At 39.9% G+C, this 15388-nt stretch overlaps 1 protein-coding gene across 10 annotated transcripts in view; it reads right to left on the bottom strand.

The window, feature by feature from the left end:
* Positions 1–1345: 1345 nt before the first annotated feature.
* Positions 1346–15388, bottom strand: part of PSD3 (pleckstrin and Sec7 domain containing 3) — a 575483-nt gene continuing 561440 nt past the window's right edge. For all 10 annotated transcript variants that reach the window (XM_058443514.1, XM_058443503.1, XM_058443505.1 and 7 more), the window contains one exon: positions 1346–10479. In XM_058443514.1, coding sequence (XP_058299497.1) covers positions 10264–10479 — 216 coding nt within the window. In that variant the 3' untranslated portion in view covers positions 1346–10263. The remainder of the gene's footprint in view (positions 10480–15388) is intronic.

Here is a 15388-nt window from a genome sequence, read left to right as displayed (position 1 = left end):
TGCTGCTGCCCTTCCAATTCACTCTAAAAATATGCCCAGAATTAACATCAAGCTCACTAGTCTACAGCATACAGAACTCACACTCTTCTCCACTAATATTAGAAAGATGTATGCCTGTCTTCAGTATTTCCTATTGCTTATAATTTATCAATAAAAATGGACAGTGATTGAGCAGTCTCATTGATGAATCTCAGTTCCGTGGAATAGAATTGATCTAGAGATGAGACATTAAGAGTTGCTTGTTGTATCCTTATACTATTTATTCCTTATGCAATTTAATTTGCTCTAGGTTTTAGTTTCCCCCTATGAGTTATCAAGTATCTGTATAGTCCCACTGTTGCTAATGTTATTAACTGTGCAACACAAAGAATACAACAAGATACAAAACCCCCACCTCCAGAGAACAGGCAGTTGACAAGGAGGGATTCATATTTGAGTTTGTGATCTGAGAGACTGAAATAGACACTCTTTTTATCAACTAAGATGAACCCTGAGGTTGAGGGAACAAAAGTTATCTGCTGTGGAGGCTTCAGGGCTTGACTAGCACGGCCCCTAAATTCCTATGGCTACAAGAAAAACCACATTCTTGATAAACTCCCTAACAGTAAGAGCTACAGACAAACTGTCTGACCCTTTCTAACTCTGAATTATTAATACAACTACTACAGTGCTGATTGGAAAGAAGATCGGCCTTACGAACATTCATTCTTTCCTGGTAAGAAACTGCAGAGCTCAAACCAGTTTCAGCAGGTTCTAGAGACCGTGCACAAACTTAGTATCCTATAGTTCACCTTTTAACATAAAGAGCCAAATCACACCTCATTTTAATGCTAATACCTTGCCCTAAAATGAACGTGGGTGTATGCTATGCATACATTTACCTATTGCACATGCGCTTGGCTCCCCACATACTTATGGATAGCTTTTCCTCCAAACCCGCTGCTAAATACGTATGACTCTACTGTGTAATACAGACCCTGTGAGGCATAAAAACCAACGTTCCCTTCCCTCTTTGAAGAGAGAGGACCTTCCTTACATACCAGAGACCGTCTCTCCCAGTTTGCAAACTGATATGGCCAATAAAGCTCTCCTTTCTACTATTCAGTCATCCTGGTGGTCTTTAGACATGATTCACATTCCAAGCAGGGAACTGGAGTGAAAGCAAACGGATGGCAACGGATATAGCTCTCCCAATCCCCAAAATGCTTTGATTTCTTTGAGATTTACACCTCATAGCAATTTTGATCTCTGCCAGGCATCATGTTCATTTGTGTTGAAGAGGCTGTAACCAGTGACCTTGTTTCAAGAAGTCCAAATCTCCCAATATAAGACATCCTTTCTAATATTTAGAAGTGAATAGGATGGCATTTTATTTTTGATTTTTCAAGTCAACAGATCTTACTTTTAACATTAGGTTTGATGAAAAGAGCACAAAGATACATACCAGGCAGAATAAAGCAGTGATTTGGAGATCAGCATTTGCATTTTAGGACAATAACTAGCTGCATGGTTTCTTTGCCTTGATGAGAAATAAGTGGGAATGCAAATGGCTCTTGAAATTGCTTCAGAAAGTTTATTTTCTCCTCCCCTGCTCAAAGCCCCTTAATGAAGACAACAGATCTCTGAAGTATTCAAACACAAATCTTCACAGAAATGCGCGGAGGTGAGTTGGTGTTAGTCTGATTTTCTCACCACTTTGTTCGACCACTCCGGTCACATCTTTCAACGTGGGGCTTGCAGTTGTCTTTTTATGGAGGCAGGCAGAGTGTGGTGTTACTTGATTTTTAAAGGTATTATTATAGTTGCTTAAAAAAGCAAACAAAAACATTCCCTCAAATGATTGAAATTTGTTGGATTTATTTCTTTCTAAAGTTTGTACATTTACATATATCATATACATATTTTAAATCCTTCACTATTTTGCATGATTTCTATTACATAAAAACCATTTAAATGCAATAAATTTTGTTGTTGTAAAACAACAAAATATCCCCAACTTATAAAAACACAGGAACAATTATATTCATAAACATTTACACAATAAATGTACTCTATATATCACAGCTTCTATACATATCAGGTGACTCACTTGTCTACAAGGTTTAGATTTACTTGAACAACAGTGAAATAGGGTAATATTTATATACAACTATTTTAATAAAATATAAAGCAACTGTAAAATGTAAACTTAATTGTCAAAATATTCTTTAAACACTTTAACAATATCCACACAAATTACTGTTCCATTCAAAAGAAGACCACCCTAAATGCCATCGTTTTCTAGAAGATGGCATTTCCGGAATCTGGTAGGTGGTGATGAGGAACAGGTTTCCAGTACGTGTTATAGTACCGCTAGTTTACCCAAATCTGCTAATGCTGACAGTTTGGCCATTGAAAAGGAGCAGGTTGCTATTTTGTCACTAATTACTTTCACAATTTGCAGGGGACATATGGCACCAGGACTGCAATAGAACTGAAATGATTGGTGGAGAAAACTTTGAAGGTAAAGAAATGTTCCACAATGCCAATTAGAGCCACAGTGAATATGACCCAGTCATTATGATAGGCTGGAAAAGTTAAAAGCTTCTTTTATATTAAAAGATACAAATTACCGCCTTTCTGCCTGTCCTGTGGTAATCAAGGCTGACAATATAAATTCTCTGCCAGTGTACATTTCTGTTCTAAAAAAGGGTTCCTAAAATTTGAGATAGAAGAGACTGCAGGGAGGTGGTTAGGCCTTCACCTAACAGCTCTGATCTGGACTGAACAAAGCTGCTAAGCTAGCACTTGAGTGTTCCTCGACCCTTCCCCCAGAAAGGAAACGTTAGCCATTTCCAGGAATCTGGGTGTGGAGGCAAAGATATCGTCCATCCGTGGTTAGAACTCAGTGAGCCAGTTTGTTTTTTGCAAAGGTAAAATACGTGGTGTTAACTTCACTCAGAAAATCTTTGTCATGACGTTCGTTCATGTGCCATGCTCAGTGACTCAGTCACTTTCGGAGTTGATATCTTGCCTCAGCAGGGTCACACTATCAGGACACCTGGATCCCTAAAGCAGGGGAAGTGGCATTTGAAACCCAGGCTGTCCTTGCTGCTCAGTAGAAGCCTGAGTGAGGTGGCGGCCGGGGGAGAGGCTACTCTTTGCAGAGATGATGTGTTATCACCACCCTCTGCAGGGCTCTGGTATTCAGGACTCAGAGCAGTGAGCCTCAGACCTGCAGTGTGGTCCTTAATCGAGCCTTGGGCTGGGACTCTTCTAGGAGTGTCTGAAGACTTATTTATGTCGACTGATGGGAAAATATTAAGTGAAACTCCAAAATTCTCTCCATTAACCAACATTTTCAGGAATTGAAGTTAGGGTGCTTATTTCTATAACACTATTCCTAAGAGCTTAGCTCTCTGCCCTGCAAAGGGAAATGCATTTTAGTCCGGTTCCTTTCCATTTCCATCCTCGCTGTTGTTGCTGATGGAAAAGTGCTCAACTGCTCAGCATGTTCGGTCGGAGCTCTCTCACCAGTAAAGCTCAGAGGGGAGTGTGGACAGGGCGCATCAGTGCTCCTACAGGAAGTACCTCCTTGCTTCTTCACTTGGACTCCTCTCTCAAAGGAATGGTATGCAGAGCAAGCAGCTCTGCCACCTTGGAAAATGATGCACACCAGCTTCTGGGACTTCACCCAGGCTACGGAGAGATGCTGGAGAGCTGCTGCTTGTGAATTACAAGAAAGCCTTCAATTTGGTGGTCCACAAGAAAGAATTTGATATGGATCCCCTCATTTATGTGTTAAAAATATAATGCATCTCAAAGTCAGACACTAGAGCTCAAATTCCACCCTGGCCCTTGGAAAACATCTGTGATGCAGTTTCCACCCACTCTGTTCATCACCTCTTTAGAATATTCTGGCTCTTTGCATCTTAAGGTCTTATGTTTGTATAACTTAAAACATTCACTATGTGTGCATGTGTGCAAACATCTGTACACATGTCAGAGGTCCCAGACATGCCAACTTTTCTCCTTATACACCTAAGGGGACAGTCAACTGGTTCTGAATCTCAGGAGTAGAGGACTAACCACATGCATGGTTACCCTAAATGGAAAGCAACCAGTTTACTGTCCCCTAAGCTTCAATTTGGTCTAATTACTCTTGTTCCTACAGTTTTACAAAAGTATCTTAACAGCATTAAAAATCAATGTGCATATATACTCTCACTAGAGTGGATATTATTATCCATGTCAAATGGTTACTTGGCTTTATAAACTCCATGGCTTTATGTTAAAGTCCAAACATTTCAAATGGTTAAGGCCCAAAAATGAAACGTTTTGTTTCTCCTACTCCTTTTCTACATGACTTTTGAATCAAATGACTGTTTCTGCAGATCACGATAATTCTTAGAAGGAAATACTCTCGCAAAACTAAGACCCTGCCAATCATTCACAGAGCCAGTCCACTGCACGTCAAGAACCAATTAGGAAAAATGATATATTTGCAAAAATAGTTTGAGACTATAGAGTTAATTAAAAAAAAAAAATGCCTCACGTGTAACTACCAACACATCACTGTAGCCTGGAGCCGAAGTTAGTCTCCCACCCCACAATTCAAACTCTCTGAATCAGCTACAAAGACACGAGGCAGTGTGTTTAAACAAAAGACACTGCACTCAGCCACTCACTCAAACACACTCAGTCACTGCTTTAAATATACCAAACATGCTGGTTAATAAAATTTTAGTCTCTAGTTATCTATTTACACTCTATAATATAAGCAGTAAGCTCAAACAACTAAGGCCAGTGGCTCTTCTTTGGGGAGAGGCAGGAAAAAGAGACCTAAGTATAAAAATATTTAAAATAAAGTTTAAACCTGGTCCTGAAATTCTTTTACCTGTGACACTGATGCTAATTTGTGCAACTGCAAACCTAGGATACAGTACCCAATCCTGGGATGCCCTGATATACTTTAGTGCTTGTGGTATTTCTTCCAAGTCAAGCGAGTATGGATGCGGCACCACGAGAGTGGTTTGATCTCCCATAAAACATACACAAATACATAAATGATATGGTGGGTACTTAATTCTTCCGAAAGCTATATTTTTTGTGGACTAATTACAACAACAATAAAGAACGTGTGCTTTAAAGCATCACATTTTGTAATAAGCCCAAAATTGTCAGTTTGACTTTAAGTGCTCTTAATACTAAAGTTACTAAGACTGCACAGGCTGCCTTTTTTTTTTTTTTTTTCTTTTCTTTCTGTATTTCCCAAATTACAGGGAGCTATGCCCTTGGTATTGCACACAGTACACTGCAAAAGATTCACAAGGTTAGTTCAAAGTCATTTTTGCCCTGGTGATTCAAAGCTCAAAGACAGAATTTTCTAGCATAAAGTCTTATTAAAAATTTTAATCAAAATATTATTTGAATTTAAGTTTAATAAAACAATACCACTATATATACTCTCAACAACTTCATTATATAATCAGTCCTATGAGGTTGTACTTGCTTTTCATATCACACTGATTAAGGACAAAAATAATTTTGATGTACATGTACCATACACTGATAAGCAGTCTACACACTGATGCATTTACATACATACAACTATAAATACCCACAAATACAACAATGGCAGATGACAGCATTTTCTTTGACAACTGACATACTACCTGTAAGAATATTCTCCAAAAGCCTGCAATACTACAGATACACACATAAATTACAAAGGATGAACCGAAGAGACTTAAGAAAACCTACTGTATATACAATTATGTAACTTGCAAAATTTTCCTGCTGTTGCATTCAAGTCAAACTGTCATGCAGATTCAAGTATTTAATGACATTCTCTCTATGAAAACATTCTGTCTGCATGCAATGGGCCAATTATTGTCATAAGCAGAAGGCTGCCCACATGGGATCTGGATACTGTAGGTACAAAAGGAGAATGCCTTTGGATTTCAGTCCTTCCTTTATGGATGAGAGATGGAAAAGGAATCTGAGAGAAAAATCAGTGACAAAGCACCTCTCTATTGCTATCAATAATCTACCACGGGGTTATTCTGTGATGATTTCATCACGTAAGATGCCGTAAGACTGGTGGAAAGAAATGTGCTGACCTGTGGCACAGCAGTGGCATGGCCTGGGAGAAAAGATGGCCAGAAAGCTGTAGAGCAAGGTAGCAGGCCCAGAGGCGCATCTGCCTACAAAGCTGACTTACCATTTTCTATCAGAGTAACTTAGATGCTTTGAGACTTAAGCAGATACTATTTAAACTCCAACTTGGACAATTCCTCATAAACTAGACTTTAGGTTTCACAACTCTTAGGATGCCACTTTGGTTCTTTGTTTTACAGTGCTAATTGTACAACTGGAAAAAATTCTGTCATCTGAAAAGTCAAGGGATGACTCACTGCTGAAATGAAGAGAGGTGGCTCCCAACCTGCTGAAAACTCGACCAAGTCCACGGGAGTTAAATTACAGAGATTCAAACCTGCAAAGCTAAACTTCCCGTGAATTCAGGATGCAACAAGCTTAACTGATGACTACAAGGAAAAATGCCAAAGGAACTCAAATTCAAGGACAATTAATGAAACCCAAGAAGGTTTTGACAGTAAGACAATGGAGAAACTTCTTTAATGTCAATTTTCTTCCAATTGTCAATGAATAGTTAAAAAGAGAAGAGTGCAGCTCATGACAAGCAGGCCCTGCCTCTCATCCTTCCCACATCTTTACGTGATAGAGGGAGCAACAGGCAAAGGACAGTTGAGTAAGACCAGCACTGAGACCAGCAGTAAGAGGCCTCTTTCCCTGCTGGTTGCATAAATTCTTCCACAATCTCAGAAGTTCTGTATCTTGGCCACAGGGTGAAATACAAACCTATCTCAGCCTTGGAAAGCCAGCCAGATTTTCCTCTTCCAGAGTTAATTCCTCATGTCACTTCTGCCTAGGGACCAGTCCTCATTTTCTAGATTAGGGTAACAGTTGGAGATGCATAGAGGGTCTTGTGTTTGGCACAAGACCACTGCACCAAAAAATGCTTTCTATCCTCTGCATCTAAGAGCAATAAAAAGGTTACACATAATCCAGGGATTACATTTCCATCAGAGGACTCTCTCCCATCATGGTTTTACTGAGATTAATTAAAATTCACAAAAGTATTGCTCAGTTTAATTAGACACTGCTGAGAGTTAGCAACATGATGTTTCAAAAAAGTGCACTTTAGAAATGCCTATGGGCTGGCGATAAAGTAAGGACTCTGCATCCTAGTAATTAAGTTTTGATTGCTAATGAGGAATCCCAGACACCTCCCTGTAAAAGCCAGCATGCGAGGTGGGAACAAACCTCTAAAATTCAGATTTTATACATGGGCCACCTCCATGGTCAATTTTGCAGCAAGACTATGACCAAGGTATTCTGATGGCTGTCAAGATTTTCTACACTAGAAATTAATATGAAGTGTATTGATGTGAAGAAGAATGATTTATCATATGGAAGGAAGTTCCAAGGCTCCTGGGCGCTGAGATGGGGGACGGAGGTGGGTGGCGTACCTTCAGAGGAAAGGGAAGGGGTGCTCCCTTGTACCGTGAATTGCACAACAGGCTTGGAGCAGCTGTGAAAGGAAACATCCTCAATTTCTTCTGGCTAGATACCACAGGAAAGAAATTAACCCAAAAGAAAATGTGGTTGGCTATGGGCCAGACTCTCAGAATCCAGGCAAATCAGTGACTGTTTCCTCCCATAGCATAAACTCTTCCCCTCTTTCATGCACTCATGACAGACAGCAACCTTCAGAAGCCTCAGGGAAGAGGTGTTCTCAGCCCATGCGCTAAAGATGGACAGCATCATGCTACGGCAGTCTGAGATCCTGGCTCACAAAAGAACCTTTAAAGTTGTTTTTAAAGATAAACTATGCAAACCTGGTATACTGAAGCTTCAAAAGAGCCCTTCGTATCCAATGATCTATTAGTCTATCCAGAAGTCCCTGGAGTTAATATTAGTGAGTCATATGACACGGACAGTGCTATAGTGGTGCTGATGCTAGCCGAGTATTTCAAGACTACTCTAAATGTCAGAAATACTGTAGCAAGGTACCATTCAATGTATATTAAATAAGTAAAATACATACAGACATTCTATATACATAGACATAGACTGTGGGCAAACACATGCAAGCCACTCAGGGAAGTTCCTTTTTCTTTAGTTACTGAAGCTCGTAGATGACATGGTCTGGGTACCTCTCTCCCCTCTGCTTAGTATAAACATTTAGGCAGAAAACAAATATCCTGATAATTTAGATTATCAGGTAGAAAGACAGATAACTTGATTGTGGATATGATGGATTCAGTGAGAGGCTACAAAAATCAATCTGATCCATGGGCCATATTGGTAACTATCCTGTTTGTTTGGCAGTTCTGAAACATAAACTCAGTTACTGCCTTTACTCAAACAAGGCAGAGAGTTAAAAGTGAGTTTTTTTTTTAAAGGTGTGGCAAAATACTTATTACAAAGAAAGCAACTGCAACCCTAGAGAGGGGTAAGCCTTCTGTGGGCAACAGCAAATATGGACATTCACAGAGGGGAAGGAAGTAAACGTTAATAAATAATTCTGTAAATAAATGCTAGTACATCATAACAATATACCACTTAGATACTACCATGGTTTTACAGTAGGTTTTCTCTAATTCACTGGAACCATGCTATTCACGTAGAGCAGCTGATTCTTTGGTCATAGTACCTTCAACAAATAAACTGTAGAACTAGAGAAAATTTCTAAGGGAGGAAAAAGAATAATCAAAGTGATTCTATTAGTTCTGAAGTTGTGCCACTAGTGGAGATTGTAACTTTAGGGATTACAGAGTTTCAAGGTTAGGAAATCACAAAGTTCTAGGTCTCAGTGTGCTAAACTTTCACTCCTTTCTCTTCCTCTACAGGAGAATATTCTGTTTATCACCCTGAATTTCAAAGGGACTGTAACTGGAACAAGCTCATGGCCGCAAAGTTAATAGAACCATTTTGAGTAGACAGAAAGAAAGGACTGAAAATAGATAAAGTATTTTTAGGAGAAAGTTGAGCAGTAGCAGAGTGAAGTGGCTATCAAGGAGACTGAGACAAGAATAAACAAAGTCACTTTGCACCTGCAACCAGCAGATTCCTCAGTTTTCCAACCATAATTCATTCTGACTATTACATTCAGATATATTTTAAAGAACCAATATCCATTGTGGACAACTGCAGCTACATTTTCCTCCCTTATTTGGTCTTAAGGACACAAGAAAAGCTGTTTCACGTTAGTATTATTTTGTTAGGAAGGAAGACCTCAATATCACAACCAGGACACAACCCCATGCCCACACACGCACACACACATATGTAGAGTAAGAAAAATCTATTCCTGGATGGAAGGATATCGACGATAGAGATGATGGATTTCTAGTCTAGACCCTGTGGGAGTGAGGTAACAATTCCCTGCAGACTGAGCACATGCCTACTGCTGCAGCTCCTCAAGGGCCGATTATTGACCCCATCCTTTAGCAAACAAAATTAACTGGGTATCAATCTTTCCTCAATCTTCAAAGGCAAAATGACTCCACTTGCTCTTTCCCTTGCTTGGCTGAAATCGAATCAGCACTTCAAGCAAGCTAATGTGCTTCCCTAAGTTCTCAATCCTATGATCTTCACGCTCCTTTTCCCTGCTTCCAGCAGGGTCCGATCTCAACGACAAGTGCTAAGCTGCACATGAAGCTGCCTCATGTTGGAGCAACTAGATTCCCAGCACTGTGATTCTTGCTGGAGCATCTGTGAGCGCTCAATTCTACCTCCGTGACTGGGCAAGATTTCACATATAAAGGCGTATATTAACTCCAGCTAGAATTTACTAAAACTACAGTTTGTCCAGTTAAGTGTTTCACAATGGATTAAATTCTTCAACCTTAAAAAAAAGTTTAACAGTTGATTTGAGAATACATAAAACAACTGAGCAGACTGCAAACAAGAGAAAACCAAAAGAGAAGGGATACATAATTCATTCTGAAATCACGATCCCCTCCTGCTCACAGAAAAGGTGCATTAGCTATCAAGTTGCAAAAATCATCAAAGCAAAAGAAATCAAGAGCAAAGACAATCTGTACAGAAACTAACAAAAATGTACAATAGAAAAAATTACTAATGCACCATTTTGTCACAGACTTTTTTTTTTTAAATATATTCACGGATTACCAGAAAGATCTTGAAAAACCCTATTTTGCTCCATGACCAGCACTTCCTGGCCGCAGATGGACTCTAAGTAACTTTTTGCTTAATGCTTGGTGTTTCAGGTCGGTGATCCTTCCTCTCTGACACGTTACGCTTGACTTTGGCAGTGATTGGAGAAGTATCCGGGTTCAGCGAAGGACTCGAGTGCGACTTCTTCAGTCCTGCAGCCTCACTTTCATCGTTACTCAGGAGCTCTTTGCCTCCTTCCTTGAGAATGCTGACATACATTTCATAGCGGGTTTTCTGAAGGCAAAGCCAGAGAACAATGGCAGTCAGAAAACTGTTCAAAATGCACGTGTGGAGCACACTTGTGTACTACCCACCTGGACAGTGTGAATGGCTGTTGAAGACTTCGCTTCATTTCCCAAACTGACAAATTACTTGGGCACTTACTGGGCACATGAGAGGCAAGTACAGAGACTGTCTTATGTAGATAAGAAATTAAGTTAGAATTTCAGTTCTCATTTGTTCTAGATTCTGACAGAATGTCAACTTGGAGTTGCCGGCTACCAGATAGAACACCATGAATCTAGAACACTCAGGCATGAGAAGGGTCTAAGTTGGAGGAGCTGTCACCTCTGGTTTTCGGCGGCTGCATGGCTCTTGTGGCTCTGTATTAAAGTCACCTGAGCCTCCCCAGGTAATCCAGGCCTCACATGAAACCGGCTTGGATATGGTTGTTTACTATTTTTCCGACTCCCTGTAACCCTACAAAGGCTCGCCATGAGGGACCATTCCATGGCGAATCTCCTGGACAGTCAGTCCCCTATAAGACCATACCACTTTCTAGAAGCTGCTCTTGGTTTCCCTCCGTTGCTTTTCTGCAAGGATTACCCACTTCTCCGGTTATTATGAACAGGTGCTGCTATGAACAGTACGAAGTTGGCAGAATTTCGAGTTAGTTTCTGATGCTTTTCTCACTCAACGATATTCATTACCAGCTATGTACTGAGTACCTACTATGTTTCAAACAGTTCCTTGATTCCTCCGTCTCTTGGATATCTAAGATTTTTTTTTCTTTTTCCACGGCTCTGGCACTTTTTTTTTCCAGTGTCTATCCCAATCAATATATAGAACTATCATATATGTTGCAAATTAGAGAAGGGTCTCAGATTCTTAATTTGATACATTCCGGTAAAATAAGTATTCCACCATCCTGCCTCAACACATGAAGAATTTATAGAAAGCTTAAAGTGTTTTATTTCTAAACCAAAGAACATGTCAGTTATAAATTGTCCCAACAAAGGCAGGCAAATTCTGTTTTGACTATACATCCATCTTAGGGATTTTTCTAGTCAGATTGGGGTTTTGTATGTGTCAGTTTTAAGTTAGTAATTTAGAAGTGCTACCTTTTCAAGCTGTTTGGTTTAACAATGGGAAAAAGCTGCTAGACATTCGGTATGTTCTGGGGTTGGCCAGTATTCAAGTGGGGTGTGAACGTTGGTTGCTGATGATGACATCTATTGAGTGCCAACGGCTTAACACAGGTCATTCACACAATATTCATACACAAATGATAACTTATCATCCCTGCTTTACAGTTAAGGCAACAAAGTCAAAGAGAAGTTCAAAGTCAAAGTAAGGAAGAAATGAAACTGGGATTTGAACCAAGGCAATCTGAGTTCAAAACCCACGGCTCTTAAGCTACATTACCTCCACTGATATGAAAATACAGATTATATGTATATAGATTTTAGGATGACTACTCTGACAGACACTGTTGGTTGACCAGTCAAAGGCCATTCTCAACTCCCTCTACTCTTAATGTGCCTTTCACTACAAAGACTGATAAAACCAGAGATACTTACTTTCCCAGTCCCTCTTGTAGCTAAGTTGGGCCATGTGATATTGTGGCCAGTAAGAGATAAGGAAGAGTCTTTTGGGGGGCTTCTGGGAAAGTGATTTTGCTTTCTGATAAAAGGGACAGAATTTAAGGAGAAGTCACTGGTGTTAACCTCTCATTCCTTTTTTTTTTTTTTCTGAGACGGAGTCTCATTCTGTCGTCGAGGCTGGAACGCAGTGGCGTGATATCAGCTCACTGCAACCTCTGCCTCCCGGGTTCTAGCAATTCTTCTGCCTCAGCCTCCCAAGTAGCTGGGATTACAGGTGCACACCATCACGCCCAGCTAATTTTTGTATTTTTAGTAGAGATGCGGTTTCGCCATGTTGGCCAGGCTGGCCTCGAACTCCTGACCTCAGGTGATCCACCTGCCTCGGCCTCCCAAAGTGCTGGGATTACAGGCGTGAGCCACCGCACGTGGCCTAGCCTCTTATTCTTATTCCCTCCTTAACATGGACATGACTCCTAAAGCTGCTGCCCTGTGACATGGGCAGTAGGTATGAGGAAATAGGACAACATGCTGCATCTGAGGAAAAATGGAAAGACGGAGAGAGCCATGTTGACATGATGAGCTGGATGCAACCCTAAGGCTACGACCTCTGGAATCATGTTAAGTATGAATAATAAATATCCTATGGGTTAAACCACTGTTTATCAAGTATTATTATTTGCTGGTTAAAGCATTACTAAATACACATTTCAATTTCAATAAAGAAGTAACAAAATAAAGAATAGCATGCTAAGCATTATCTCAGAAGGCCACATGATGGTTTCATAAGGGCATTTGCTAGTCATCAGTATCACACATCAGTAGATGCACTGTGAAATCAGAGGACTGAACAAGATAATATCCACAGGACATAAAGATTCTAAACTCCTTTTCATTTTATGAATTTATTAATTAATCTACTCCTAAACTGCCTTGGTGGCAAGACTAAAAAAGAGAAAAGAACTACCCCAACAGAAACAAAGTTTAGTAAAATATTCTAAAGGTAGTTTAGAAATAGATTCAGGAAACCAGTGTAAGGCATACGATTTCATGAAGCTGGAGCGTTTACACAATGAAAAGAGAATGAAGAAAAATTGTTTAGATCACTTGAAAGGGGACAAAAGGAGATAAGGTGATAGGGACAGTTTTCCACTAGTCTTTGAATAAAGTGATACTACTGGGAGAATCCACCTGAAAAATACATGAAGGAAAGCCATCTCATCCACTCATTTTACAGCTCCAGCTGCAAAGCTATTGTCTTAAATAAATTACACCGGTGTGTCAATCAACAAACAAAAGGCAACAGAGGTGTGGCAGTGCATGAATCATGAGACCAGAAGAAAAGACAAAGCAGAGAAAAGGGGGTAAGGGGGGCCGGAAAACAAAGCCTGCCCTGCTGTTAAGGAAGCCTTCGAGGGTTGATGAGTTTGCAAACGCTGTGCTCCATTTCTGACTTAAAAAAGGCTTATAGGGACAGAGGTTACAAAGCCCAGAAATGTAGCTTTGCATTTTACCAGTCTCTGAGTCTAGATTTTACTGAATCAAACCAAATACGCCTTTTCAAAACATTTTAGGAAAACATAACTTTAATCTCAGGACTAACCAGCAGGTATTAGTTTTAGCCAAGTGTCTCTAGGATTACAGACTCAACCACACATGTAAATGCTATCCAGAGGATTTGAGGACAAAATAAAATTGTCTCAGAATAAAGAAAAATAACTCTGAATGATGCTCTGGAGAGCAACAGCAAGAAATATAACTGGAATTTCTCTCTTCATTGATTTCTCTTCATATTACCTTTCTGGGCAGTAGGAAGGCCATATTTCTTAACTATGCAACAGCATCGTTGGGAGAGTTTATTTCCTTTCTTCCTTTCAGAGAAGATGTGATTTGTATCTTTTTTCCTAAGACCGATTGTGAAATTTAAGTTTTAAATGAAAGCTGGTGTGTAAGAAAAAGTAAAGGAGCAGCAAGAGGTATACTAGTAAATTACTTTTTTTTTTTTTTTTTTTTTTAGATGGAGTCTTGCTCTTTCTCCAGGCTGGAGTGCAGTGGCGTGATCTTGGCTCACTGCAACCTCCGCCTCCCGGGTTCAAGCCATTCTCCTGCCTCAGCCTCCCAAGTAGCGGGGATTACAGGCATGCGACACCACGCCTGGCTAATTTTGTATTTTTGTTGGAGACGGGGTTTCTCCATGTTGGTCAGGCTGGTCTCAAATTCCTGACCTCAGGTGATCCGCCTGCCTTGGCCTCTCAAAGTGCTGGGATTACAGGGGCGAGCCACCTCATTCGGCCCTGAGAATCTCTTATATAGTAGTACATGAAAAATAGATTTTATTGCCCACTTCGAGCTTCAAAATAAAGTGAGAACCTGGACCACTGTAGGTGGACTCCATTGATTCCTCATTTGGATAATTACTAGGTCTCATTACAATTCATTACAACATGAAGAGAAGGCTCTACATTTGTCTTCTAAAAGCATACATTAAAAAGATAAGGATTTGTCAAGGATTATTTATATCTGGAATGTACTTGCCTGATCATTCTCACATGAAATTGACATGTAATGTATCAGGAGCTCATTTACCTTTGGATACTTAATTCCATACTAACCTACGATTCTAAGTTCTCTGGGTCAGAGGATATTAGCCTCATCAATATGAATTCAGGAGGAAATCTGCTGTTGGTACTAAACAAACAATAATCATATTCAAGTATTATATCTTTGTTTTGATAATTTTTCATTGCCAGATGGTAGAAAAGGGAATCTGAAACAACAACAAAATGTTTTAACTAATATAATTTCAGGCCACAAAGTAGTCACTACATAAAAATTAACATAGTTCCAGATACGGCACATTAAAAATGGGACGGGATGTTTAACAATGAGTCCGTGGAAAGCATGGTGGCAGTAAAAAGAAGAGTCTTGCAGTCAAGTAGCCTGTTGTTGACAACGCCTCTAACTAATAAGAGTGGCCTTAATTCATTCTCCGAAATTGCTGTTCAGTCTTCATAATGTAGCCCTTTCAGGTATGTGTCTTTCATTTACAAGGGCAAAGACAGTTCCAGAAAAATGTGTGCCTTAGGGGCAGTTTTGCTACCTTTGGTTATGTTATTAAAGATTTTATCTTTGTCTCTGCAGATTCATTCTCAGGTCAATTCTAAATAATTTCAAAGCCGCACACTCAGCTTCCTTCCTTAGGAATGCTCCAACAGGGTAAAAAGAGTTCCAGCAGTGTAGGCATAATATAATTCCACTATCAGAAAAACAACTTGGGATGGAATTTTACCAAATACAACTGCAATGGCAGATCTCTGCTGACA

The sequence above is a fragment of the Hylobates moloch genome, unplaced genomic scaffold (genome assembly GCF_009828535.3).
Source record: "Hylobates moloch isolate HMO894 unplaced genomic scaffold, HMol_V3 SCAFFOLD_8, whole genome shotgun sequence".
In the NCBI taxonomy this organism is placed as follows: Eukaryota; Metazoa; Chordata; class Mammalia; order Primates; family Hylobatidae; genus Hylobates; species Hylobates moloch.
The sequence above is the reverse complement of the archived record's forward strand: the minus strand, read 5'-3'. Positions and strand labels throughout refer to the sequence as shown.